Genomic DNA, 27,262 nt, shown 5'->3' with positions numbered 1-27,262 from the left:
AACCAGCCCTTCTTATCGCGCCGAGGAAATCAAGAGCTAGAGTTTGAATGGATTTTATATAAATATTTACCCCTGCGAAGCTACTGCTGAGCTTGTAGGATAAACTCGCAGCAGCTAGCCTGAGACTCTCCTTCTCTCTCCCTCCCCTGTAACGGTTTAATTACTTTCAAGAGGGGAAGGGAGGGAAGGGGAGAGATCTGGACCCCAGTTCTTTTGGGTCTTGCGACTCAAAAAGCAGTGCCAGGTCCCAAAAGGCAGTGCCAGGTTTTAACCAACTATCCCTCATGGATCTGAAGGACAGCACCAGTGAGGGCAGCATGGGGAGCCTGCAGCCTTCCAGCATCCAGATTTTTGCCAACACCTCCACGCTCCACGGGATCCGTCACGTCTTCGTCTATGGGCCAGTGACCATCCGGCGCCTGCTGTGGACCTTGGCATTCGTGGGCTCGCTGGGTCTCCTCCTGGTGGAGAGCTCAGACCGGGTGGCTTTCTACTTCTCCTACCAGCACGTGACCAAAGTGGATGAGGTAGTCGCAAACAGCCTGGTCTTCCCTGCTGTCACCATCTGCAACCTCAACGAGTTTCGCTTCTCCCGGCTCACCACCAATGACCTGTACCATGCTGGAGAGCTCCTGGCTTTGCTTGACGTCAACTTGCAGATCCCCAACCCCCACCTGGCTGACCCGACTGTCTTAGCCGTTCTCCAGGAAAAGGCCAACTTTAAGCAATATAAACCGAAAGTTTTCAACATGCAGGAGTTCCTGGCGAGAGTTGGCCACGACCTGAAGGATATGATGCTGTACTGCAAATTCAAAGGCCAAGAGTGTAGCCATGAGGACTTCAAAACTGTGAGTATAAGCAGACATCTTGCTCCTGTTCTCTTCTCTGGGTGTGCAGACAGCAGTGGTGTTGCAGGACCAAGGCAGCATTGGAGGTCACTGGCCAACCTGCATGGTCAAGGTGTGATGAGTAAATGGTGTCTGCTAGGCTCTGGCATGGCAGAGAAGGAGGAAGCAGCCTGTTGAGCTGAAGTTTGTTTGCTGGAGTCCTTTATGTGCTGCTCCACAGCCACAGCTGGGAGCCAGCCCTGCAGTGGGCTTGCAGGCAGGAGCAGCCCTTTGTCAGACAGGCCCATGCTTCTTAGGAGGCTGTTTGATGTCAGACCAGGGTGTCAGATGGGTCCTGCTGAAGTGCTGAGCAAAGGAGGGGGAGTGAGGGTCTCTTGCTGTGGTCAGTGAATGTTAGCCAGCCAAAGAGAGGACTGGATAGAGGCCAGTGAGAAAGGCAGATGTTCTGGGGATGAAATGAGCTCTGTCCATTATTCAGTGGTATTTCCCTGGGTGCTTGTAGCCTTGCTGAAATTGTGGCTTATGATCTAACTGGAAGGGAAATATTTCTGCTTGTTCTTTGCGGTCATAAATCCTAGTCTGCTGTGCAATGTGGGCAACAGCTTGGTCCCTTCCTGGTGCTGTGTTAGAGTGAGGGAAAAGAAGAAAAGAAAACAGGCTCTGATCTTATCCCAGCCTGCTCTCAGACTGGCAGGGAGGTGGAGCGAGCCGGGGAGCTGGAGGTCCTGAGGGAAGCAAGCACTGCTCGGTGTGCGGATTCTGGATGACACCCTGATGGCAGCACAGGCTGGCCTGTGCGGTTTGGCTGGCAAAAAGTATCAGCTTAAAATAAAAATGAAAAGTAGGTTGCCTGGAAGAAGCAATGACACCTGCAGACTGCAATGCTGGGAGCAGGGTGGCAGAGGGGAGGAGGGGTGCCAAGTCCTCGTGCGCTGCCGGCTGGGAGGTGACGGTGCCGTGCTGGGGAAGGACTGGAGAAGGGGGAAGGATCAGAGGAGTCTACTCTCCCCGAGTGTGTGGTTTGACTCCTGTCTTGGCAGAGCTGTCAGTGTGTGCTGGGGTCTGGGCTAAGCTTGTACTTTATTCTCAGGCTGTGCTGGCCAGTCCCTTTTCACTGATTCAGCAGGTTGGGGGATTTGGTAATCCAGGAGTCAGTAACGGTAACAGCTTTCAGTCCGAGTGTTTCTCTGGGACCAGCGCTGCTTGTTCTTTTCACTGCTCACTGTTTGGCAAAGAGATAGGTGCCACAGCAGCTTTCACGATGCTCTAGTTTGTTGCCAGGATTTTTGTCTGTCTCTAGGAGGAGGGAATATTGTGTGTCTCTGCTGCTTCTGGATCTCCCGCTTATAAGTCCAACTGACTCATACCACAGAGTCATTGCCATTGCATGGACTGTGCTCTCTTTAAAGATTGGAGCAGAAACATTTCATTTTACATCTCAGTTATTGTCTGTGCATGCCCCTGACACCCTACCTATCCTGCCCATCCAGGCAGACTTCTCCTTTGCTTCTGCTCCTTGGGCAGATCTGAGAAAAACTTGAGTCACCCAAGTTACAGGAAGGTATCAAAAAAGACATTAAGGGAGGAGAAGAGGTTGCCAAAGAACAGCCACGCATGACTAAACCTGGAGAATGGGATAGAAAAGGAGACACAGATGCGAGAGTCCAGGTGACAGAAGAGTTGGGGGAATGAGGAGGATAGATCCCAACAGGATGGATGGATCCTCCCCTCACCATAGTAAGAGAGTGGGGAGAGGAAGGAGATCTGTCTGCAGTTTTCTCAGTCTTGTACAATGCAACAGATATCCGCCAACGGCAAAAGCCTCAAAGCCAGCAAGCTAGCAGCACGTTCAAAACATCTGCATAACTTAAAAAACAGGTCTTGTTTTCAGCTGAGACGGGAGCTCTTGGCAGCCTCCCTGGGACACGGTGGAGTGTAGTTTCCCTGGCCGTGTAGTTGTTGATAGCTGAATTCTGACACAATGATTTTGCCATGGGGAACACTAGTTTCCATAAAGACAAAACTTTCTCAGGCTGCCTAATAAATCCTCGCTCTGCTAAATCAGGTTAGGGCCAGCTAGAAAAGGATAGGGTACTATGGCCTGAAAAGGCTTGTCCTTGTAAAAGTGCTCCAGTGTTTCAGAAACAAGGCTTGGAGGTTCTTTGCGGTGAGCTACAGTCTGTTGGAGTGTTTCCAGAAGGGACTTCCTGATCCTCTTTCAGCGCTGATATATCTGAAATGCAGTGAAATACTGCAATCCATTCTGCCAAGCAGTTCCTAGATGATCCAGAGCACAATGGCTTCATAGTCTTGCTTTCTATGCCTAAGACAGTCATTTGAGGCACACGTAGGCGTTTCAGTCTTACAGACTGCAGGCATTCCCTCAGGTTAGTGAAATCCAGGGAGTAGTACTCAAAAGCAACTCAACAACCCTGCTCTCCCTCCGGACTTTACCGCTAAGAGACAGTAGGCAGCAAAAAATGTCTATTTGAAAGCTGAGGAGGTCTTTCCACAGGGAGCATGATGTAAATGCCTTTGAACAGTAACGTAAATGCCTCTATGTTGAATTAGAACCTCAAGTTCTGGATGAATTTTGCATTTAATCATCAAGGACCTGTTGCAATTTTGCATACAGGCTGTGTGACATCCCATCCTTCTGTTCCACTGCATTACTAGTTGGCAAAGGGAAGAAGTACCATCACCGAAGTCTGATTTCTTTACCATCCTATTAGGAACTATGAGGTAAATCTCAGAAGTTTTGTAATATGTCATCATGCTGAAGGACTCCAGCTCTCTTTTTATACTCCCCAGATTCATGCATCTGGGAGGAGAAAAGGCAAGAGCGTTGCAGTAAGAAGCTGCATTCAAACACTTAACTCTCCAACAAAGTATTATGGAAGAACTTGGCGTAGTATTGCCAGCTGGTTAGTTGTCACTCATGGTGTGTATGTGTGTGCTGTGTGCAGTGTGTCCCCTGCACAGAGCTGTAACAAAGCACACCCTGTTTGTGCTGTGTGGGAAAGTGGGAGCTGGAATGGCAGTCTCCTGGCACATTGAAAAACATGACTTTACCCTCCTTCCTCCTCCACTTCCCCTCTTCATTTCTCTGTCACTGATTTATTAACAGGATTTGAGCTGTGCTTTCCTTACACTCTCTGTTCCTTCTCTTCGGGGTAACATCTCAGATAATGGTTGCCCATATTATGGTCTGCTTAGAGGAGTGAGTCCCCTAAGCACTTCTGCAAAGAGCCATCCAAAGGGAATAGCAAGGACTTAGCAGAGCATGTGCTGATTCCTAAGCTGGCATTGCAATGCATTGAACAGCAGAGCAGATAATGCAGACCTCCGCTGTAGACAAAGCAATAAAGAACAGAAAATTGGCAGAATACACTTTAGCAAACCCATTCCTTTAGAGTATTTCGAGTAGGGGATCCTGATAGCAGCGACAGCCAAGGAAATCCCCTCCTTTTTTGTGTGCATTGCTCCTTCCAGGAGGTCTCAGTTGAAAAATGACCTCAGAGATGGCATTTTTCTAGAGGAGCTGTGCTCACGCTGCTCAAGCAGCTTTGTGACATTAAGATCCTCTCATTCTGCTGCTGACGTTGAGCGTGGAGAAGCAGTGGCTTGTCAGCCCCACACACACAGCTGCGATTTCCCAGGAATCTGCACGGGTGTGGAGAGTTGTCTGGGCTCGCGGCCCTTTGTTGTTCCAGTGTGGGATGAACGAAGCGATGGCTAAGGGAGTTTTGCGGGGGATTTTTGTGTGTAGCACAGCAAATGTGTGCAGTAACAGGGGAGACAAGTCTATCAAAGCTCTTTGGCCTCATGGGGCAAAAGGAGGAACAACTAAGGGGATAACCTGAGTGATGGAGATCATGAGCAGCAGGGGGAACGGGATATCTCAGTGCCACCTTGCTGAGGACTTTAGCCCGGTGGCCAAGCCGTGCTGGGTATTTTCAAGATGACGGCAGCAGGGTGCATTTTGATGTGCGAGTGCGTTTTGCTGGTCATGTCATTTGCTAAATGGAATGTGTGTGTGTGCTTCCTCGCACATCCAATTCATTTCAGTGGTAACACAACAACTTAGCTTGTGTCTGCCATGCCTTTGTTGCTGGATGTCTATTCATTTTCAGTGGCCATGACAATCTAAGGGTATAACTCATTCATTTTCAACACGCATTCTTACCGGTAGACAGTGTCCACATAATGGAGGGCGCCTCATGTAAATACTTCTATTCTGAGACATAAGTATCTGTCAATCTGTCTTTCCTTATGCATTTTTTTCTCCTGTTCTCTCTAGTGTCTATGAGCGCAGTATTTAGTAAATAGCTTTTGCTTTTTAGTCTGATTAATCCATTCTCATCTCCTATAACACAACTTCCAGTTTCCTCAAGAAAAAAACTTGAGAATGGTGGGTCCTTCATTCGGACAAGCATTACCTCTTTTATATTTTTTCTTTCTGTAAACTGTGGCTATTTTGCAAAGTTTGCCTCAGAATCTGTTAGAGATGTCGTAACCAGATCCAGGATTTTGTCTTATCTTTCGCGCGAATAGAGGAGTTTCGCATCTAGAGCAAAGAGCAAATCTTTATGCAGCTTTCTCAGTCCTGAGTTTGTACACATCACTGAATTTTGTTGCATAGGCGAAGGAGGGAGTGCAGGGTTAGACATTCCTGTTGGAGGTGCCTCAGCTGAGTGTCTAGAGGGATGTGGATTGCACCTGTCACAGATATCTGGTTGATGTGTTAACCATGTCCTTGAGAAATTCAGACCCTTATTCTGCCCAAGGTTTGCCTTGACTACGTTTCTCTGTCTCTCGGACATATAGCTGTAAAATGATTGGGTTTGTATTTCCTTTGCTTATTACATGGTAGTAGGATAATGCTTTAAAATTCATCGAGAATTTTCATGAGAGGATGCCAGTTGTGATGAACATCTGTTCATTAAAAAAGCTTCTTGGGTCTGGAATGGATTTTGGGGTTAAAATCAAAAGAAGAGAAGGCCATAGAACATCAGCAAGGTCTTTTTATGGCAAACACAAATTTGAGTCCTTTATTATTGAAAGTATTTACACTGGATGAAATGACTCCCACAGGAGAGGCAATTCAGAAGTGTGGCTGTAGGTCATTTACTTGGGATGTGTGTGAACCGTGTCTGAGGTATTGGTCTGACTCAAGATCTGACCAACACAGCAATAAACTCTTCCCTGTTTTTCTTTAAAAAGGCCTGTGTTTTGTCCCAGATTGAGCTGTTTCTTGAATGGGCACACTTCCCTCCCTCACTAGCCGTTTGAGATGGGAAATAATCTAAAGATTTGAGATGCTTCAGAAATGAGCACAGCTGAAGTATCAGATACAGCTGGAGATCAGAGGGCTGTGAGTGCAAAGGGTGATGAGATACAGTGAGGGCCCTGGAGGAGGAAAGTCAAAGTAATTCTCTGTGTAAGAGCCAGCTGTGAGCTCAGCCTTCCCTTGCTTATGGCCTTGGTTTACACTTGTGTACCCAGCCACTTAGTTTGAGGGAGAGAAAGAATTGCTCTTATCTTTTAAGTGATTCCCCTTCACCACAATTATTCATCAGGCTGCTGAGAGAAAGCTCCTCTGCTTCCCGTTCATACCGCACCTGCCACACTCAAAATTCACACTCAAAATGGCACCCGGAGCTTAAGCAAAATACAAACACCAGCCTTCAGAGTGGGTAGAGACTGATGCTCTCAGACGAGGAAGAAAACCTGGGCAAGAAAGATGTCATTAGAGTTGCAAGGACAGAGAATCTGTTTGTGAGGGCTGCAGAGTTTTTATAGACATTTTTTGGAAATTACATGAGGATTCTCTGTGTGTTGGAAATATCTCTAAGTCCAGCTTCCTACACCTCAGCTGTCCTACATGACAAACGGGGAGAAATTGCCCTTGCCTTTCTCCCAGAAACGGTGAGAACAAAGGTGTTGGAAAGCTGTGAAGAGGCAGGGTTGTGAAAACTATAGAACAAGGATGATAAATATCTTTCAGCCACCATGTCCTATCGTCTGCTTAGCCTGTGGCTCTCTGTGACTAACAGACTTCATCTCACAGGGTCTCCCTGGCAGCTGGTCTTGGACTGAGGCCTCCGGGGAATAGCTAGCTATCTGCAGTGGAGGAAGGGTAAGATCACAGAAAGCATTCAAATGTATTTGTGCTCCTTCTATATGAAGTGAACTTAAATCTAGTCATGCCAGAAATTGTAAGTGAAGGCCAGGAAAGACCAGGAACATATAAAAAATCCTGGTGTGGTTTCTTTATGGAGAGGCAAAAAGGAACTAGATAGTTTGCCCTGACCTTCTTCCAAACACCTTATGCAAGTTCCTCTTGGAGACTTCATGACAAATAATAAATAATCTTCCAGATGCTCCTGTTCACAGAATCTTTCTGCTTATCTGACCAAGTGCGATGGCGTTACATTTGAAAAACATGATGTGACTGCTGCTGTGAAAACATTGTCTGAGTTTACTCTAAACGTTCCTCTCAATGACCTGACCGCCGTGGTTCAGTTTCCACGATCTCTGTGGAATGCAATAGTCACAAACCAAAAACAGTGGTCATAAACTGACACAGGAGAAGTTCTCACTTGATTAAGGGAAAAAAAGGGTCTGATTTCAGTGTTGGCCGAGATGGACCTCTTGAGGTATCTTCCAGCCTGATTTATTCTATCGTCCTATAATAAAAACTAGATGCATTCCTGCTTGTTTTTGTGCCCATTTGCTGTTTGTTGGGTGTCCCATTTTTTTAAGCTCAGCTCACCCTCAGACGTCATCGAGAGCATCAGGAAGGAGAGGCAATTTTGGAAGGTAGTTACTTCCCCCTCTGTGAGCTTCCATTTCCTTGCATATAAGTTCGAGTTCACATTTCTGAAGAAGATTGCCCTAAAAAACACTGCAGTTGATCGCTGTCTCTGCATCAAGCCTCTGCATCAAGCCTCTGATTCCTTAATGAAGCTGTCTTTGTTTCTCTGAGTGAGCCCCTCTCTTTTTCCATCTCCTGGAACCATCCTTGTTTGCTTTGAAAGGAGACATCTGAGATTCCCAGAAAAAAACCCTCAAATGCGTATTCGGCTCCTCTTGACTGAGAAAATGTGCCTCACAGCTTCTAAGGAGTGCAGCCGGCTGCACAGCAGCAGGGACAGCGAGGTCATCTGAGGCATCTAAGGCTCCTCTGGCAGAGCCTAGTGTCTGTGAGCTCTGCGTGGCGAGTGCCGCCTACACCTTTGCAAAAGCATTTGTTAAAATAATGTATACCTGGTGTGCCAGCCAGACTTCCCTTGACCAGCTCAGCAGAATTATGCATTATTTGTCTCTCATGGGGGAAGCATGGTCAGGGTGCTGGGCTGAGGCACAGAAGACCATGGTTCGAATCCTTGCTTTGCCTGGTTCCTCAGGTACCTTTGAACAATTAGACTCAAAAGCCTAAAGGCAGCAGATACTGACAGCAGCAGGAATCATGCTCTGGAAGGCCTGTGGGACTATTTCTGAATTCCTTCTCTCTAAGACACACCGCAACTACCCTGTCTCAAAGGCAGGTGGTGTACGGATGGATGTGCTAAAAGGGAATAAATTGCTAGACATCGTGATAAGGAGGGCCCTAACAGTGTGTCAGGTAGATATGTTGTTGTCATGGCTGTACCAAGTTTATATAGCAAGAAATAGCAAGCATTTGGCCCATTTTTGATCATCCTTCTTTTAGGACTGATAAATTCAGAGTGGTTTGCATCAGATACAAAGCACAGAGTCTAACTCTGGTGACCTAAGAGGACAACATCTTCTGTCCTCCTTGCCGGCTGCCCCTGTGCCTCCAAGGCATGCGGTGATCTGAGGAGAGAGGCATGAGTAACAGCCCCTGCGCCAAGCAGAGCCAGATGCCAGTGGCAGTGCTGACTGATTCACGCCAGATCCTTTTCCTTTTGTTGGCGTCTCTGAATGAGTCATCCTGATCGCAAATTCAGCATGCTCGATGTGAAACCTCCTTGTGAAGGGCCTTCCTGTCATGTGGCTATCTGTAGGAAAAGTCCTTTGGAAAAACATATCCATGAGAAGCTGCTTCTTCCCTACATGACTAGCACGGCTCTCAGAGAGCGGGGTGGGAAGGAAAATGTAGGTACTCCCTTTGCTTCCAGATGGTAGAAAACATGAACTGTGGCTATATTTGCAGGTTGCCAAAGTCCACAGAAATTTTGCCACCTGCATCTGCTAAGAGGTTAACTAAAAAAAAAAACTTCTGAAACAAAGAACAGATGAAAAAAACCTGTAAATGCTTAAACATGTATCCTTTATTTAGGGATGAGCATAACCTGAATGGTCTTCTAAAAGCTCTTTGAGGTTTCTGGACCTGCAAATAGTTGTGGGGAAACCTCTTAGGGACCACAAACTCAACAAGCTAAGATGGAAAACACAGCTAAATGAGGTGGACATGTCTATGTCCATCTGCCATGGATTAGTCTATGAGACCAGTACCAGAAAGAAAAAGTGCCCCTTGGAGGTAAAAAGAGACTATGAGTCATTTAAACAGATTGACACCTCTACGCTCAGGGCCTGTCAAGAAACAATTTCCACCCAACTGTGAATATTTAGAACTGAAGCACATTCCATTATGTGAAGAAATGCTGAATTGTTCTGAGCATTTGTTGTTGTTGAATAAAGGATTTACCCTGTGTGTTAAGTCAGGGAGCTGTGAAGTGAAGAAGTGACCGGTAATGGAAAATGTACGTACATTTGTTCACAGTGAAATAGATGAAAGGAGATTTAATCTGTACTCGGTTAGATTTCCAGAGGGGAACCAGTCACAGAGGGAACCTGGACCGTCCAGGTGTTTTAAAATACAATAGAAGTTGCTCAGCTGCTTGCTCTTGTCAGATGAACTAGTTCTTTGCTGATACTTTTTTCTTCCTCTGTTGCACTGGTTCCCAGAGTTGGGAATTTGGAAATAAAATCAGAAGTGACAAAGAGCAAGACAAATTCAATCTACTCGCCTGGCACTTCCTTGATCTGAGCCCAGATTAGTTTGACCTGTTCATGAGAAGGTGATTCCAGGCTTTGCCCAAGCAGGGTGAGCTTCATGACAAGCCTATGGGTTTTTTCTTTCAATCGGTCATGAGTTTGCTCAGATCTCACTTCCAGTGCAAGTTTGTTGGGAAATGAAATTTGTCCTGAGGGAATCCAATACTTCTAAGTTTGTTTTCATTCCATATCTCAGAAAAACATGTTGAAGGCCAAAAATTTCAGTGGGATGGCATTTTAGCTGTTTCCTTGATGTTAAAGACTTTGATTTATAAATGAATATAATATGAAGATGGGCATGAAATGAGAAGAACTGGAAAAGTGCTTGCCTTTTCAAAGGTTTTGACATTGCTGAAGGAAGAAAGGCAAAATAATCAATTTAGACAATTTCTTGTTTCACATTTCATCCAGATCTTCTTTCCAAGCTCTCTGAAATCCTGTGCTCGCACAGTGGAGGACAGTCATGCAGGGCCTTCACCGTGATTCCTGATCCTCAGCCAGAAGGCTGAATCCTGTAACAGTAATTCAAATGCTTTGCTCACCTGAATGTTTGAGGAAGGAGATGAGACTAAATAAACCCAAGCAAATGCTCTCTTGTGACTTAACTACGTGTACTTTGGGCAGGATAAGCGTCTAAATCTCTGTCACCATGAAGAGTGACTTACTGCCTCCAGTTCAAGGAGAAAACGATGAGCTGAAGCCCTAGTACAGCAGAGAAAAGTGTGTAACTGCCTGCCATTGAGGGATTCCACTTGACAAACATAACCGTAGTGTGCCATAGGCAGGACCAAAAAGGGCTAAATCCATTGAACTGATTGCACAGAAGAGCTAATGACCAGTGGGAGGAATTAATGTAAACTTAACTCTTCAGTAGTTAAACTTTCAAGACCACACTCCACTGCCCCCTGGCACTAAAGCGGATGGTCTATATAGAGACATCCGTTAGAGAGGCTGTGTTCCTTCCACTGCCAGCTGCTACATTTTGGAAGAGCAGCATGTGCGATCCATCTTTGCCTATGATGCACAAAACAGCAGTGTTAGTAGTACTATTAACTCATCCGCAGTTTTCCAGCTATTAGAGAGACTTGTGGCAGCTGAACACAGATATCACAGAAGCTTCAGTTTGACCTCAAACTGGTGATAGCATTACATTTTGGGGGATGGGATTCTAAGCCATCTGCAAAGTGATGATTTACTTGAGGGAGCCCTGGCTGAGGAATAGAAGAGAATTTTTGCCATCAAAAGTGTCTTGTTTTTTGTTTTTGTTTTTCTGTGAAAATACAAACCAGAAATGCTACTGTGAAGCCTGTTGGGAACTGCAGTTTCAGATGTTCCCATGTTTCTTCGGACACACTGCTTGGGATACGACCCCCAGAACAGAACATGGTCTCCCCTTTCACTAAGACGTGATGGCTGGTTATAGCAGTCACATAATCCTGATGTATTAATGTTTTGCTTTGAAACATTGCAGGTTTGGGGATTCTTTCTTTTTTCAATGGTAAGAAACAAAGTCTGTCCACTAAAGGAGGTTTTGTGAAAGTTGTTATTGCCTCTCAGACAGTTTCCCCACCTAAAGCAATCTTTATGCAAAAAGCTGAGCTAGTTTTCTTAAGTAGCATGACTGGCTAGGGTGTGACTGTCACATGAAGAGAAAGAGTTGGTGTCAGACATAAGCCCCATACCTGTTGGTTGACCGCTGCATTTTTCCTACTCCACCCTGATAACGAATCCCACAGCCACCATCCCTTTAATAGATGCTCCAAAAACACTTTAAGTGGCCATTACCTAATGCTAAATTATGGTGGAATACATGTGACACCCACATGAATAGCAAATTAATTTGTTCCTGCAAAGCAAATGACAACAGATTGCAATTGAATTAGCACGAATCCTGTTTGCTACTCTACGTTACCTGGAATGAGTCCTTTGCTGGGTGCGTGTAATTACAGGAACACAAACAACGTGACAGCAGAGGGATGCTGTCCGTGTGAAGATGGAACAGTACAGACAGCCATTAAGGAAGAGCCTTGGGAGAAAGCAAGTCCCAGGCTGACAAGCCAATCCTACTTTTATTGGATCCCAGTGGAGACTGCCTGACTGAAGACTTCAATGTAAGCATGGTCAGGCTATTAGCCCCCATGATTGCATCCTTCCCGGGAAAAAATTCTCTTCTCATTATCACTTGGTAGTAGAAAAAGACTCTTAGTGGAGATCAGGCCTACGATGCTGTCTTTGTGCCTGTGCATCGCTCCAGGGGAAAATAGACTGAGGAAGGAAAGGGTTTTTCTATGGAGTTTATGCATGATACCAGAAAACTGCACAATAGTCTCCTTGGTACCAATGTAAATAGGATTAGAAGTTTCTAAAAAATCGCTTCTCTGCTGGCTGTGCTAGTGTTCAAAAACTTGTGTTTCATCTCTGGGTCTGTTGACATGTTGTGTCAGGTAGAGCCGTGGTTGTCAGCTCCCTGTTCTCAGTCTGTGTGGTATATCTGGAGGGATTGTGCACGGCATGGTTTGAAGCAACAGGTTAAATGAGGAAAAAAAGGAAAAAGGAAGAGCAATAGGGGAAGAGGGAAGGTGAGACAGAAATGGGAGAAAAGTACGTTTGTGACATAGAGAAGGTGTGCCATGAGGATGGTTCGAAGGAAAACAAACTTGCATCAGAAGCAAGCATGGATTTTTGAAGCAAAGACTGAGGAGCCTGGAACTGGTCTGAATATTTCCATTGAAAGCTTTCCATCAGCAAATGCTGTCTGGATGCAAAAAATTGCTTTCTTAAAGTTACATTGATTGAGATGAGATTTCCCATGAGAGAAATGAAAGCCTTTTGTCTCAAAGCATTTCTATTTTCCGTTAAATTAATTTTTTAAAAAATCTCAGAGCAAAACCAAATCTTAAAACCGTGGGATGTCTCATTAAATGGATGTTCTGATTTTCAACTAGTTGTAAATTAAGCAATGGAAAGAGTCACCCGGAGCTGTGGGACTTTCCACCACTTGGCACCTCTACATGAGGGCTTGCAATTTGTGACCTGCAGGTCAGGTGCATCCCAGGCTCTATTTTACATGAGTTTGGGGGGCAAAAGATGGCATCACACTATTCGTAAAGGTGAGCTCTGAGTTATGTGCTTATATGTGGCATATCTCAGCTATCTGAAGTGCCTATATGGCTTTCTCTGAAGAAGGAAGCAAGCACGCTCTGCTTTCAAACGAGCACGTGTGTTTTTTAAAGGACATGTTTCAGTGCAAGGTGGCTTCTGACAGACCATCCTCTGAGCTTTCTGGAGACAGTTCATCTTTAGCCTTATTTCCTGATAATAGAAGGATTCAGCAATTGCCTTTCATCTCTCTTTCCTTCAAGGATTTGGAAAAGCATTGGCTAATTTTGACTCAATTTGAAAGAGCTGTAGAAGTCTGAAAGACCTAGGTTTTCTGCAAGTTTCATGAAAATTGGTACCTGAGAGAGACCCAAACTCACATCCACTGAGGAAAACGAAGGGACAACAATGATATTATACGTTCTGTTTTACAGTGACCGGCTGTCCACCAAATGTGCCCCACTTTCTCCCAAAGCAGCCTGGCAATAACAAGCCAGATTATACGCCCCTGAGAGTACGGACAGCACAATGATAAGAAAGTTGGCATGCGTGGGGCTGTATTACCTGTGGGAAATGGAGAAAAACCTCAGAGGTATGTGCGTGTGCATGTGAAAGTAGTGGGGTGTGGATGTTAGCTAGTTCTGGCTTATTCTGTTTTTGCCTGGTAGGGAGTCCTAGGGGACCTGGGGCAGAGGGAGAAAACAAAATACCCACATCCTCAGGAAAACAAGCTTCATTAATTCTGCTGTTGCAAGAACAACTGGTTTTGTAGTGGCTTTGCGTCTCATAAATTACGTAAATCATTCGTTTCCTCCCGTGCATTTACAACAATAATCACAGAGGCCAGAGTCTTCAGAGATGAAAGTCACAGCTTCACATCCTAGCATCACATGGGTGAGATTTAGTGGGTTCATGATGTGTTTTTGCACAAAGCCCTGGATGTGTTACAAAGGCAAAAAAAATCCAGCATCTGCATCCTTGCTGAACAGGCTCTCCTCTGCTGACTGTGTAGGTAACCAGATATCCACATGCATATTTCTACCTATATACACATGAATCAGCCTGCTGGGTTATTATAGTTTCTACTGGGAGTACAGGTGCTGCAGACTGACTTGTTAAGCACCATATTGTTCAAACTTGTATTGATTTATAATTGTAGCGTAGCTTTGGAAGAGAGTGCTGTATATGCAATGTGGACTATACAGAGGACTTATTGGGGATTAGAGCCTCATTGTGCTGGGAGGTTTATGCAGCACTTGCGCACACCCCATCCCTTAGAGAAAAGGTGGGAACGCAGAAGAGGGGCTGGGAGAACGGAGACATCCTTTTATTTTAAGTTGAGGCCCAAACAGATGGTATGAATTTGATTCTCCCTTCCTCAACTTGGAGAAGGGGAGGGAAAAATATGAGTTTAAAGCCATTTTAACACCTTTTGCTGGGCTCTGCAGGCCTAATTAGTGCCTGATCATCTTGCCTGTGACTTCTTTTGCACTTTATTTCTCACGGCCCTCTGAAAGAGGGGGAAAAAGGCAGAGAGCTGCTGGATGGAGCCCTTCAGCCTTGCTCCTGGTGCACCCTCTGCTCCACCCTTCACAATGGAGGCTGCGAGCAGAAATATTGCCCTCCACCAGCTGGGGATGTTCTCTGCTCAGAGGACTTCCTCAAAGTGTTCTTTCACAATGCCTGCAGGACATAAGAAGTAAAAGTAGAGCAAAAGTGTGGGCCCGAGGACTTGACCCTTGTGGGTGCTTCTCTGAGGTCAGTCTGGTTCCCTCTTCAGAGCCCTGGTTCCCAGTTTGTTCCTATCACATCCATGGTAGTTAGCTCTTGGACTCCCATCTGAAGCAAGCCAACAGCTAATTTCCTTGGACAGGAAGCAGGGGCGCTGAGCGGCAGACGTCTTGCTCCATGGCCTACACAGTGCAAACAGTATGGCTGGCAGCTGCCCTGCACAGCTCAGTCTAGGGACCAGATTGCACTCCGTGGCATTCATCACCAAAGATGATGTAGACGTGGCCATGCAAAGCCAATGGAGGACTGGGAGAGGAGCCAAAAACACATACAAGGATGACCCTGCTTTATCTCACCTGGGTCCACTCCCAGCTCAACACTCCCCCTTTCAGCTCCAGCTCATAGTTGACCACTTTCCCCCTCCAACAAACTAGCTCAGACTGTGTAACTCCCATGAGCCAGAGGCAGCTCTGAACCCACACTGCAGGACTGGGGATGTGTGAGCTCGGTGCACATTTGCATCGCGTTCCCCAGGGCACAGGTAGGAAGCATCACAGCAGCCCATCTGTGAGCCTCCGTAATATCGCGCCAGTACACTGTTTGCACATCTCTATTCATATTGATGATAACATTTGTCATCTCCTTGGGGCAAGGATTGTCTCTCTGGTTCGTGTTTATTATTAAACATTTATTTTTAAAATCGATTAAAAATTAAATATGGGAGGGGATTTGTTTCTGTCTGCCTCAGAGAATGGTGTGGGCTGTGATTTTGTGCAGAGATGTAAGAATATAAACCATTCCTGTTTGGAAGGAATTAAAACCAGACAGATTTTTCTACAAATATCTTCACCCAGAAACTGTTTAGGTAGCCTTGCTTACTATATTTGCAAGTCAGGCAACCTGAACATCCACAGCTACTCCTAGCTCTGCAAACCTCAGATAGGAATGCTGTTCAGCCTGCAGGTGCTGAACTGCCTCTCGTTCGCTTTGGAAGGCTGTTAAATGTGGAGGGCTCTTTCTAAGCCTAAGATTACTCCTCCATTTTATATGCCGTCGGCTGTTTGTCGGTACAATTAAGTGCAGCATATTTTTCCCCCATGTTTCAAAATAATCTACATTGGTACCCCTTGCAGGGGGTTAAAATAAGGTGCAGCCACAACAGGTGAATTCATGCAGCAAGCCAGTTCTAGAGATCTAGAACGGGCAATTTAGTCACCAGGGATAGAGAAATGAGTTGTGCATTTATTTTGTTGCAAATCAGATAGATACATGCACATTCCCCACTTTCAAAGTAGTCTGGAAACCTGAAGAAGAGGTGTCAGTGAATTATTAAGACTGTTATTGTTAGCTATTTTAGCTTGCATATTCTACTTCTTCCATGCTTTTTCTATCAGGAGGAAAAATAAATAGTATAAGTAAGTTAGGCATGTTCTTGTAATCACACTTGTCTTTCAAAACAGCCTCACCACAGTTTCAAAAAAGCCTCACACTAAACACAATGAAAACTGAAAACAGCCTCTAAGCTTCTTTGCTAAGAAAATCTTCTGTCTGTCCCTCCTCTAAGCTGTACGCCTAAGAAGAGCCATGTCTCTGCAGGATTTTGTGGTCCTGCTTGCAACAGTTTCTCTTGGCTTTCTGTTCGGGCACATCCAGGCTCGAGACTTTCTAGCTCTTGGGAGTGCAACCAGGGGTCGGCCTCAGGCCACGTCAATATGACATTGAGCGAAGGTGCTGTATCTTGTCTCACCAAACTGTTAAGGACTGTGATGATGAGGTGATGCAAAGGATGATTTTATTGTTGTGAGCATTACAGCAATAATGCACCAAAGCCCCAGCTCAAGGGATACGATGCTTGCTACTCCAGAGGGAATCCATGTTCCCAGGATATTCAGCTTGGTTGCTCTGGAGAGGAGTTACTTGCGTCCTGCTGCATCAGCAGGTGTATTCCTGAGTTGAAAGACAGTTCCCAGTCACTCAGTGCTGGTTTTTTCTACCTTCCCAGTGCAAGCGAGGAGAGGTAGGGGGAGGAGGTGAGTGCCGGGGCCGGCTGTGATCAGGGAGGCTGCTGTCTCTTGTGTTCACTCTTGTTGCTGCAGGAGCCAGATGTAGGCAACGGATTGCAATAGGAGATATTCCCTAGGGCCAGGCTGACATGATCAGCTCATTTTTCACAAGCACAAACGAGCTGTCATATGTACCTTTGCTTCTTTGGAGCAATTTGCACCAGGTGTGAACAGTGTGCTGGCGGCACTGTGAGCTGGGGAGGCTTGCTGCCGGTAGAAGCCCTGTGCAAATCTTAGTCTGAGTCCAAGGAGGAAGAGGAAATGTAAAACAAGAGACAGCACAGCTGGATCATCATAAGGCTTTTCCTCAAGCTAACACATTTTCCAGAGGTGCATGAACATTACCTGAAGTTCAGCATTGCATGAATGCATCTAAACTGCTCTGGTAACCTAGTCTCTTATCTTTTGATACTGGTTAATTTTGGGAGGTCTCTGCAAATTGTATTGTATAGATGGCCATGGAAGAGCAAGAGGAGAAGCATGCCTAATGGTTTGAGCTGATAACCTCAGGGTTGGGAGATACAACTTAACTGCCTGCTCTGTTTCCAGTGTGATCTTGCCCACTTGACTCCAAGAAAGTATTTGAGCTTGAGCGGGTGAGGGACTTTTAACACCTTGGAGGTCTGAGCCTCAGTTGCTGGAAATAATGCTTAGCTCTATTCTTTCTTGATACTTTTCATGCCAGAGCATCATCAAAAAAATACTTCCATGCTGAATTTCATAGGTTTCCTTCTTCCCTGACTAGTAATACAGAATTAACTTCCTGTCTCTTTAAAATTCTGGAATTTAGCAAGTGGATAAATTACACTTCTTAAAAACACAAAACTAGCAATGAAACAAATATTCCTCTCCTCTCAGGGATCCAGTTCTTTATGTTGTTATTTTGAGCTCCATCATGGTCGTTGCCATGCAGTGGCAACTTTGTGGAAAAGGAGGTTAAGTGCTGAGGTTAAAACAGGTTGAAGCATAATCCAGAGCGCCCTTGGCAAAGACAAAAATGTTTTACTGGGGCTCATTCATCACTGCTTGACTGTTCCAAATGCTGGAGTGGATCATTATTGTTTTTATATGCCTTTATGAGAGCTGCAAAGGAGCCAAAGGGAAATGTACAACAATTTTCCTCCCTTAACCCACATTCAACGGGGAACAATGATGTTTAGGACCTCAGAGTGCAGTGCAAAAGCTTTTTTGCCCTCTTCAGAAACCAAATTCACCTGCATGAATCTCACGGAGTGGTGCAGGTTCAGCTCCACAGAGGAGGTTTCTGTTAGTTTGCACAGTTACATCTGTGACAGCATTTTGGAGCCTATGTCAGGGAGCTGTACTGCCGAACCAGCCTTGGCAAAGCCATCTTCTGTCTGTAGGAAGCCTCCAGGCCAACTGATGACAACACCACCGCATAAGGGCGGGGCATGAAATACTTACAAATGCCTGGGAACAGACACACAGGGGCCCAAGCAAAGAAACAGCATCCTTCCTAATGCCACCAAAATGCTGTGAAAATTTCTCCAAGCTCATCCCAAGAGGATACTCTTTTCCATACGATGAAAAAGGATAGTACAACACGGAGCCATGTTCAGACTTGGGTATGTCCCAACAGACAGCACAACTTTGTCGTCTGAGCAGCCCTTCCCAAGCTCAGTATCACCTTCCCCACTTGCTTCCTCTCTCCCCAGTTCAGTGTTTCCTCCCTGCTCTGCTGCCCTTGGCTCCAAGGAGCCTCGGCTCCACCTTTGTGTCATTAATCATATCTGTCTCCCCAAGCCTTCTGCCTGATGGGATCACAATCTCTATTTCCAATACATATGTAAACAAAATCTCCCTTCCCCACCGCCACCCAGTTTATGCCTCAACTCAGACCATTTACATATGTCCGAGGTGGCAGTGAAAAACTACCTTCGGCGTCTTAGAACAGTCCGTATTTGAGAAGTTTTGTGGAGATATATAAACTATGAGAAGCGTAAGGCAGAAATCCTGACTGTTTTTTTTTCTTAAGTGGTTGCTTTAACTTTGTGTACCTTGCCAAGGACCTTTGCAAAGTTATTTCTTGTAGAGATCAGGATATGCAAATGCCATTGGAGAAAGCAGTAGTAAATGCCACTGCAGAATGAACAGCTCTAGTCATGTATTTTCAAAAGAAGCCGAACTCAAACTGGAACAGGTACAGAGAGAGACTGTGAGGAGGATTTAGGAAAAGTGGAACCTGTTCTAGGAGGGAAGATTGTGAGAACTGAGCTCGTTTAAGCTAGCAAAGCAAAGGCTGTGTGAAGGGCTGTGATTACTCTGCAGAAGCACATCAAGGGGATAAGCATTGAGAAGGAAGCGGAGCTATTTAAGTGAAATGATGGTGCGGCTTTGAAGCAAATAGGTGTAAAATGGTCATAGATAACTTTATGCTGGAAGCTAGAAGTTTTTTTTTCTTAATGCTTGATGGAATGAAATTCTGGAATAACTGCTTAGTAGGAATAATGGCAATAAAAAGCCTAGCAAGCTTTAAAACAGGATCATCCCCTACAGATGGGATTATATGATGTGGCTGCTGGTAATGGAGGAGGCTGTGCTCAAGAACCTGTCCAGCTGGATGCACACCATAATTTTCCTTTACTGAAGGAAAGAGCTGGCTTAGATCTACACTCAGGTCTCGGATGGTCTGAAAACACTGGCCACCAGCCTGACGTGTTAGGCATGTCCAATCTGGGTTCAGCAGTGTGAGATACCTGGGAAACCAGGGAAAGGGCAGCCATCTCCTAGAAGGCTTTTCCCCCTCAGCTTTTGGAGGCACATGGTGTGAATCCTGTGATTCCTGACCATAGGAGGGTTTTAACAGAGAACTTGTCAGATCAGGACATCTGGTTAACACAAGCCCTAGCTGTGTCTGAATGGAGCTATTAACATTTAGTCCGTCCTAGTGCAGGTCCATCAGGTGTTAACTCTTGCTGTTCAGCACCACAGGAGGATCCCGTGTGGAGGCTGAACCAGCTTCTGTTCCTTTTGCTTGCTAAGACTACCCAGAACGTAAGTGAGACACCTGCACTGCAGAAAAATCTGTTAAACCTTGTTCACTTGCATGTTAACGCTGCAGCCAAGGGCAGCCCTGAGCACTATTCGATGTTTTCATCTTCCGGGGGTGGCAAGAACTTCAAGGGGGTTTTGATAACAGTCTGACTGAAATCAGGACACCAGTTGTAGTGGGATTTTTGTTTATCGCTTGTATTGGTATAGTACCTATGAGCCCCTGGAATGCTGTTTTACTAGACATGGTACAAATATGGATCAGAAAGATGGTCACTGTGCTATATTGCTTAAAAATAATATAATTTTCTGTCTGATTTAAGGGATCTCTGAGCAGCAAGGGAGAGAAAGGGGGAAAGCATCAGCTAGATTGACTCTGACCCATACAGCTTTCCACTACTCATAATATAACAGACATAAAGAAATGGAAACCTTATTTTAAAAGACAGTAATATACTCCCTCCACAGAAATGAATTACTTGGTCTTGATTTCATCCACCTGGGAACTCTGATTATTGTCTTGTGAAACAGAGCACCTGGTCTATTATCCTATAAATAAGTGAGAACAAATGCACTGTGCTTTCATTACAAAGCATGGCTTCCCTGCAGGGCTGCAGAGCATACTGGAATATACGGCAAAAGAGGAAAGAAATTTGGAAGTTTGCCCTAAGGTTTCCTAGGGAGACGAGGCTGTGGTAACAGATGATAGAGAATTTCTTGCTCTGCCCACAGGGGTTCCCTTCCCACGGCTAAAAAGTGATTGTTGTTGCTATTAATTAGAGCTGTATGGAAACATTCACAGGCAAACGTGAAGCCACGTCAAACGTGCCTATTCAGGATTGTGTTACAGACTTAAATTGCCAACCAGCTTCCTTAAAAGATGCTCTGAGATGCTTGAAGGGAGAGGGTGAGCGAGTTAGAAATCTGGCCTCAAATGACTCAGGAATACATATGGTTAGAACAAAACAAGGTCCAGGTGTGGAATAAATAAGACCCACTTTCTGTTGACTTGGGCGATAATATCTCACAAATCTGGGACTGGCATCTTAGCTTTATGCTGAATGTGCAGCTCACCCTCCTCTCTTCTTGATTTCAGTGCCAGGACTGGGATTTTGGTCTGAATCTATTTTGCTGTGGCAAGTCTCCTTTTGAATTCAAAATGTTGTGTTCAACAGCTCTACTCCAAGCAAGGACAGCTATGACCTTGCTAACACCACTTGATGCTACTGGCAGGCCTGGTACCCTGGAAACCCCTTGGTGCTTGGTTACGTTCACCTAATGCTTCGCTCATCTCCAGGGCAAGACTTCAGAGATCAGCTGATATAAAGAAGACTTCACAGACCAGATCAACTAGATCTCAGCTGGTCTGACTGCAAAAGGAGGGATGCTCTGGTTAATTAGTGCAGCCAGTAAGGAGAGAGAGACTAGAAAGTAAAATTAGGCTGGCTGCTTGGTACACAGCGCAGGTATGCTACTTGAAAGGGTGGGGGTGGCCTTGCTGGAGCTCATCTGGACATTGAAATCACCTCTCCTGGTCAGCAGAAAAAGGTTCAGGCTAGTGAAAATGCAGCAGGACAAAAGCGTGAAGACTCTGCCCTCGCTAACATCTCAGCACACCCCTAAGATATGTGTCAGACTGGGATGTAATAGTGTTTTCCATCTCCTACTGTTGCGTTCCAGGTCATTTGTTTTGACTGTATGCATATGTTGTCAATTCTCCAGCACCTTTACAAGTCAGTTATAATTCACATTCATTGCTTTTTAATGAACATTTGTTCATGGCAACATTTTCTAGGGAGTCTATGTGGTGCACAGAGCCTGCCCACATACCAGTAGCCTCCAACACAATCTAAGGTGAGGAAGCAAGCTACGAATCAAATGAAGAGCGTATTAGGTGACACACACAGCCTGCAGTGTCAGAAAGAGGAGTTCTCTGAATGGGAGTCTTACAGTAAAGTCCTAGCAGCCACGAGGATTGACACTTCTTGCCGATAGAGCAGAAAATCCCAGGGAGAAATCGTAGTCCAGCTGAATCTCACTTAAAATCCAAATACAATCTCAGCCACCTCTGCATTGAAGCGTTTCACCATCTTTTCCCACTATGAGATTGTTATCCCATAGCCCAGGTGGAGAACTGAAGCAAACAGAGGTCTACTGATTGCATGTTGATGAGCAGTCTGGAGACCAGATTTGCTGTCTTTCCAGAGATCAGACCTGGAAATGTGGCCCCCAACATGCCCAGATGACCTTCAGCCAGCCCTTGGGACAGACCATGCCATACTGGCTCCACTTGATGTCAATATACCACTGCACACAGGTAAAGAACCAGCTCAAAGGCTACCCATAGCTGCCCTCTCTATCTGACTTGGATGTGTTTGGCCTCCTAGTGAAAATCCCACAAGGCCCACATCTTCAGGAGCATATCGAGAGACAGAAAGGATGTACACAGACCAGGAGTGAATGTGATACTTCTAAAGATCTAGGACTCATAAAAAAATAAAAAAGCATGGACTATGTGAATACTTCAGAGTACTCGCAGCCCAATCTACTTTGTTGATAAAGAGAGCAATGCAAATTCATAATTACTGTAGATAAACATGCTCGAGTTAATTACTTCTCCCATTTGGTGGTTGTGCAAATGATGTGATGACTAATAGAGACTGCTTTCCTTTCTTCTTTGCCATGAAAGCCAAGGCTACAGCATAGGCTCAGGAAGGACGTGTCAGGAAAACTGAGGAACAAACAGAAGAGCAAACCTCAAACAACTCTGAATCCTGCTTGTGGGCAGGAGCCTTTGACCAATAAATGAGACTCAGATTTCAAAAGCTTCTACTTCCATCTCTTTGTCTTCCTACGCAACTTCTGTTTGGACAAAATCAAGCCAGATTTAAAGTAGACCCAGCTTTGTGGAACTGAAGTTACCCCAGCATACGCCAGAGAGAATGAAATTCATGCCAATGTGACACTACTCCGTAGCGTTGCTTTCAACAGTTACTCTCCATTTATTGATGCATGTGACTCAGCCAATAGAAAAACAAAGAAGAAATGCTACACTCAGCTGGGACAACACTTTGGGTCACAAGCCACCATGTAAAGGGATGGACACAGGCAGGTATGAGGACAGTCCAAGAGAAACATGGGAGGAGAAGTTCAATGTTGCAAGGTGCTTCCGAAAAAATTGACTTGGAGAAGCATCAGTGGGATCACAGCCCTGAGCACCTTGTTAGTGGATCTGGGGTCTCAAAGGCCTAATTATCCCCCTTCATATGTCTCATTAAGTAATCCCAAGTTTTTTTGACACCCTGTTAACAGCATACAGGCATCCTAGGCACTCCTTTTAGGGCTCACATACTTAATCGGCAGTTTAGGGTTCTGAACAACTCATTAGCATTTTGGGAACCTGAAAGGCTACATTAATGAATCGTGACTTTAGGCATTTGCTTAATAACTGTGAGTTTTGGATTCCCCCTTTTAGCAGCTCCAGGAAGTTTCAAACCCGTTTCTAGGGAAGCATTTCCATTAACGTGGAGAGAAATTCACATTTTGTCTCCTGTCATTTCCCAGCAGCAAAATGATTCTGCTTCATTTTCATGGGAGACAGCAGCGGCAGGCATGCTGGCTGCTGAGCTGCAATTTGCCCTGTTTGCTCTGCGCTCCAAAATCTGTATTTAGTTTAACCCATTAAGCCAATCTGTTTCCCAAACCCAGCTGCATCTACAACCCTCCGGGAGACCTTGGCAGCAATGCTGCCTGTCTGATATCGCTCACCCGGCAGCGCTGGAGTACGCAGGCTTTCGAGAAAGGCAGTGAAAAGGAGCAAAGAGGAGGAGGAGGAGGTAAAAGCAGATTAGCGGAGCACCTCTGAGTGACTTCCCCTTCTCCCAGAGCTGCCTACCTTTCAACAGAAACACAGAAGAGAACAGAAAAATAGTATTTATTGACTCTCTGAGGAACGCAAGTCTGAGGCAAACTCCACGTGAGGGACCCATGTACTATTTATTACTCTACACTATATGCTTTCTCCCACTGGATGAGCAAGTTTTCTTATTCAGAGATGCTTTTAAATGACACCTAAGTTTAAACCCAAAGCCTCTCTCCACTGAGGTGGGACTGTAGGATGTGGAGGCATAGCTGCATTAGCTTAATATCACCAGGTAAGGATATGCCATAAGGCAGCCATAAGGATATGACCGATAGGCTGCCAATGGGATGCAGACCTAAGATCCCCAGCGAGCCCGTTCCCCGGATCGGGCTGCGCTGCCGCTGCCCTTGCCAGTTAGATTAGAGCTAGTACAGCTCTGCTTGGCCAGGCAGCAATTAGCCATTTATTCTCCCTGTCTAGACAGGCCTTGAAAAGAGTGCTGTTCTAAGTCGAGATCTTCCAGCTGGGGTGGTCCAATTCAGAGCCTCGCCTGATGCTTCCCCTTGGAAACGCTGCTGCTTTGTGAGGGGTTCCTGCCCTGCTGGACTGCAGCCCAGTCAAACCTGTTTTTCTCAGCTTGTCAGGCCCAATTGCTGGTTTTCTGTTCTGTGATGTAGCTCAGCTTCCTGTACGAGGCAGAAAGTGGGGCTGATGATAGCCAGCAGTCATAGCTGCTTCACCTGTCCGTGCAGCCCATCTCCTGGTCCCGCACCGCCCTCGGTCTAGGTGCTCTCTCCTGCCAACAGACTGGGAAAGTTTGAGCATCCTCTGCGCACAGCTCAGGCTGGCAGTTCCCTGCCGAGGAAATCTGGACCTTCCACCCCCTGGCCCCCAGTAAAATAAGTCAAAACAAAAAATATGTAAAATAATAACTGTAGCGTGCATTTCACACACTGATGTGGGGCTGGTTTGCATTTTACATCTGCATTATCATAAAATATGAAAAAATATATGTTACAGATCTTGATATTTTGTGTTATGTTAGGCTTTATATATTATAATGAGTTTATATTAAGTATGATATTAAATGGATTTATTATGCACATATATTATCAAATGCATATTTACTGCACATTATATGTGTCTGTTATTATCCGATACCATCACTTCAGCACAGCAGCATGTTAAAAATGAAAGAGATTAAAATGAAACGTTGGAAATGTTTTAACTATTTAAAATAAAATATTTTTCTGAAAGTAAACAACAAAGTCAAGGTGATTCATTTAGACTTTTCTCCCCAAGCTGATTTCGTTGAATCAAATCAACGCTTCACGCCAAAACGTTAGAAATGAGATGAAAATGCTCTTCCTGTCTAGAGTTTTCTGCTCGTTTCTCCACCCAGTGCCTGCCAATTCCCAACTGTGTCATGGGCCAACACACCATCTGAGAGGGAGCAGCCTCCAGTCCAGGGCCATTGCAGGCTCTAGGGAGCCACCAGAGGGATCTCCGTGAGTACAGGTGCTATCCACTAGCCAGTACCCACCTGGCACACAGCAACCTTGCAGCGGAAAGCCCGTGCCAAAAAATACACAAACATACACACAGACCCTATGATATTAGTGACTACTTTTTCCTTGTTGGTAGAAACCACTCAGAGTGACAGTGCAGGACAGGAGGAATTTATTTTGCTTAGCTTTGGACTCTGGATGTTTGATTTCAGAACGACTGAGAGATTTTGCTGAACTTTGGAGAGCCAGGGATAAATGGAGCAGAAAGATACTTGAAAGAGAGGCAAACAGCTATCTTGCCTCCCTAGAAAAACCTCTGCGAGGCTCATCCAGTCTGGTTCAGCTCTGGTAGAACTCTCCAGAGCAGTTTTGGGCTCAGACGTGGTCACAAACACTGCAGCTGTCAGGGCTGCCTTCTGCAGCTGAACATGAGAGCCATATGGAGACTCCTGAACAATCTGTTCTGCTGTCCCTTGGTATCTGTAGGGTCACTGATGATGTCTCTATCAGGCAGGAGGCGGCCCCAGGGGAGACCTGAGGAAAAATTAGCAACAAGGCAAGGAGCTTGAAGTATTAAGAGACAGCAGACACCTCTTCATGCTGTGGTGGCTTCTAGCAGGGGGAAGAGGAGGGCTGTTTAAGAAGCCACACAGATTTGCCTATCCAAATCATGACTGGTTTGGGCTGGGAAACCCAATAAGATCTTGCAAACGGGTCCTTCCTGCAATGCGCTAGAAAGGCTCTACAGACCTTTCCAGTTTATTGGTCCTGGTGCCCATCTTATTGGGTTAGAAATTGTGCCCGGTTCATTGGATAAGGTTGTGGGCCGCTGCTGGGACTCATGCCCGCCTGCAGATCCTTATGGCTCAAGCAGGGGAGCGCGTAGTGTCCAGAACTCTCTCCTCCTCCAGGATCCATGCTCTGAGCTCAGAGGGTGGGAGATACTGAAGTTTCACAGCCAGTACAGGGGATTGGGATAAGGGAGTTGTGAGAGGAAAGCAAAGTAGGAGGCCCAGGGTGTAAGTTCATGCTCACATCGATGCATCTATGCTGTAATAGCAGTCGAAAGCATTGATAGCTGTGGTGTGTCACTGTCAGCTCTCCGTGTCTCTCCCTCTGCACAGAGGAAGGAACATCCTGCGTTCTTTCCCTCTCTTTAATTTGCCCTGAGTAGCTCTGAAAACAAAGCATGGGGCTGCAGCAAAGAGAAGGAGGCTTGAATTTCCTAGAGCTGGTTCCACAATGGAGAACTCTTTCCCTTCTCCTCCCCTACTGCATACCGCTTGGCCCGGAAGCAGGGATAACCTTAAAAAAACCCCTTTCCTGGAAAAATTAATGCCAGTGTTTCTCAGTCTATGTGTGAGGGAAGCAAGCACTCTCTCTCTCTTCCACTAAGGCACAATGGTGTAAAGTGGAAGCATGACTAGGACTTTCCAGGAATGCATCTAGGGAACACACTTCTAGCAGGGCTCCCAACCACTTCGGGAGTGATCTACTGTAGGAAATGCATCTTGTTGCTCAGTCAGCTATGGGATGGAGCATGAATGCTATAAAGCAGCCCAAAGAAAAGGTAAAAAACAAGCAAGCATTCTGCATCCAGGCAGAGGCATATAGGGAGGCGGAGTGTAAGAGATCCTGGAAGAATCTGACTTTTATGAGTCACAGTAGGAGCTTTGATGAACCGAAACGGTCAGAGACACGCTCCTCTGCGCAATGACACTGCCAGGAGCCGACTGGGACTGTGCTTAGTTATTTGCCACAGTAATTGCAGAGAAGCTGGGATTTGCAGCGGTGAAGCAGAGGTAGGGACTCCTGAGCTCTGGCTGTCTCATCTGAGAGCTCTGCCCAAGTCCCCTTCTATACCCCAGTTTCCTGGGAGGAATAAGAGTTACGATGGTGCCCAGGTCCCTGGGCTGAGGTGAGTGAAAGGCTCATGTGTGTGTACCACTGCATTACTTTACAGAGTGACAGAGCAGAGCTGAGACATAGCACTGAGACCGGGTGTTCAAGCTTCTGCTTTAGCTGACACCTGAATTACGGCAGCTGAATGGCAAAGCTCCAACAAAGACTTTTCTTCCTTTCAGGAGTAGCAAAATATGGAGAATGGGGCTAGAT

At 45.6% G+C, this 27,262-nt stretch overlaps 1 protein-coding gene across 2 annotated transcripts in view; it reads left to right on the top strand.

The window, feature by feature from the left end:
• LOC104144763 (acid-sensing ion channel 2) overlaps positions 1 to 27,262 on the top strand; it is a 549,773-nt gene continuing 522,511 nt past the window's right edge. The window contains exon 1 of one of the 2 annotated variants that reach the window (XM_068919188.1): positions 1 to 848. In XM_068919188.1, coding sequence (XP_068775289.1) covers positions 285 to 848 — 564 coding nt within the window. In that variant the 5' untranslated portion in view covers positions 1 to 284. The remainder of the gene's footprint in view (positions 849 to 27,262) is intronic. The other variant, XM_009675941.2, reaches the window with a different exon arrangement.

The sequence above is a fragment of the Struthio camelus genome, chromosome 25 (assembly GCF_040807025.1).
Source record: "Struthio camelus isolate bStrCam1 chromosome 25, bStrCam1.hap1, whole genome shotgun sequence".
In the NCBI taxonomy this organism is placed as follows: Eukaryota; Metazoa; Chordata; class Aves; order Struthioniformes; family Struthionidae; genus Struthio; species Struthio camelus.
This window is presented reverse-complemented; position numbering and strand designations above follow the sequence as displayed.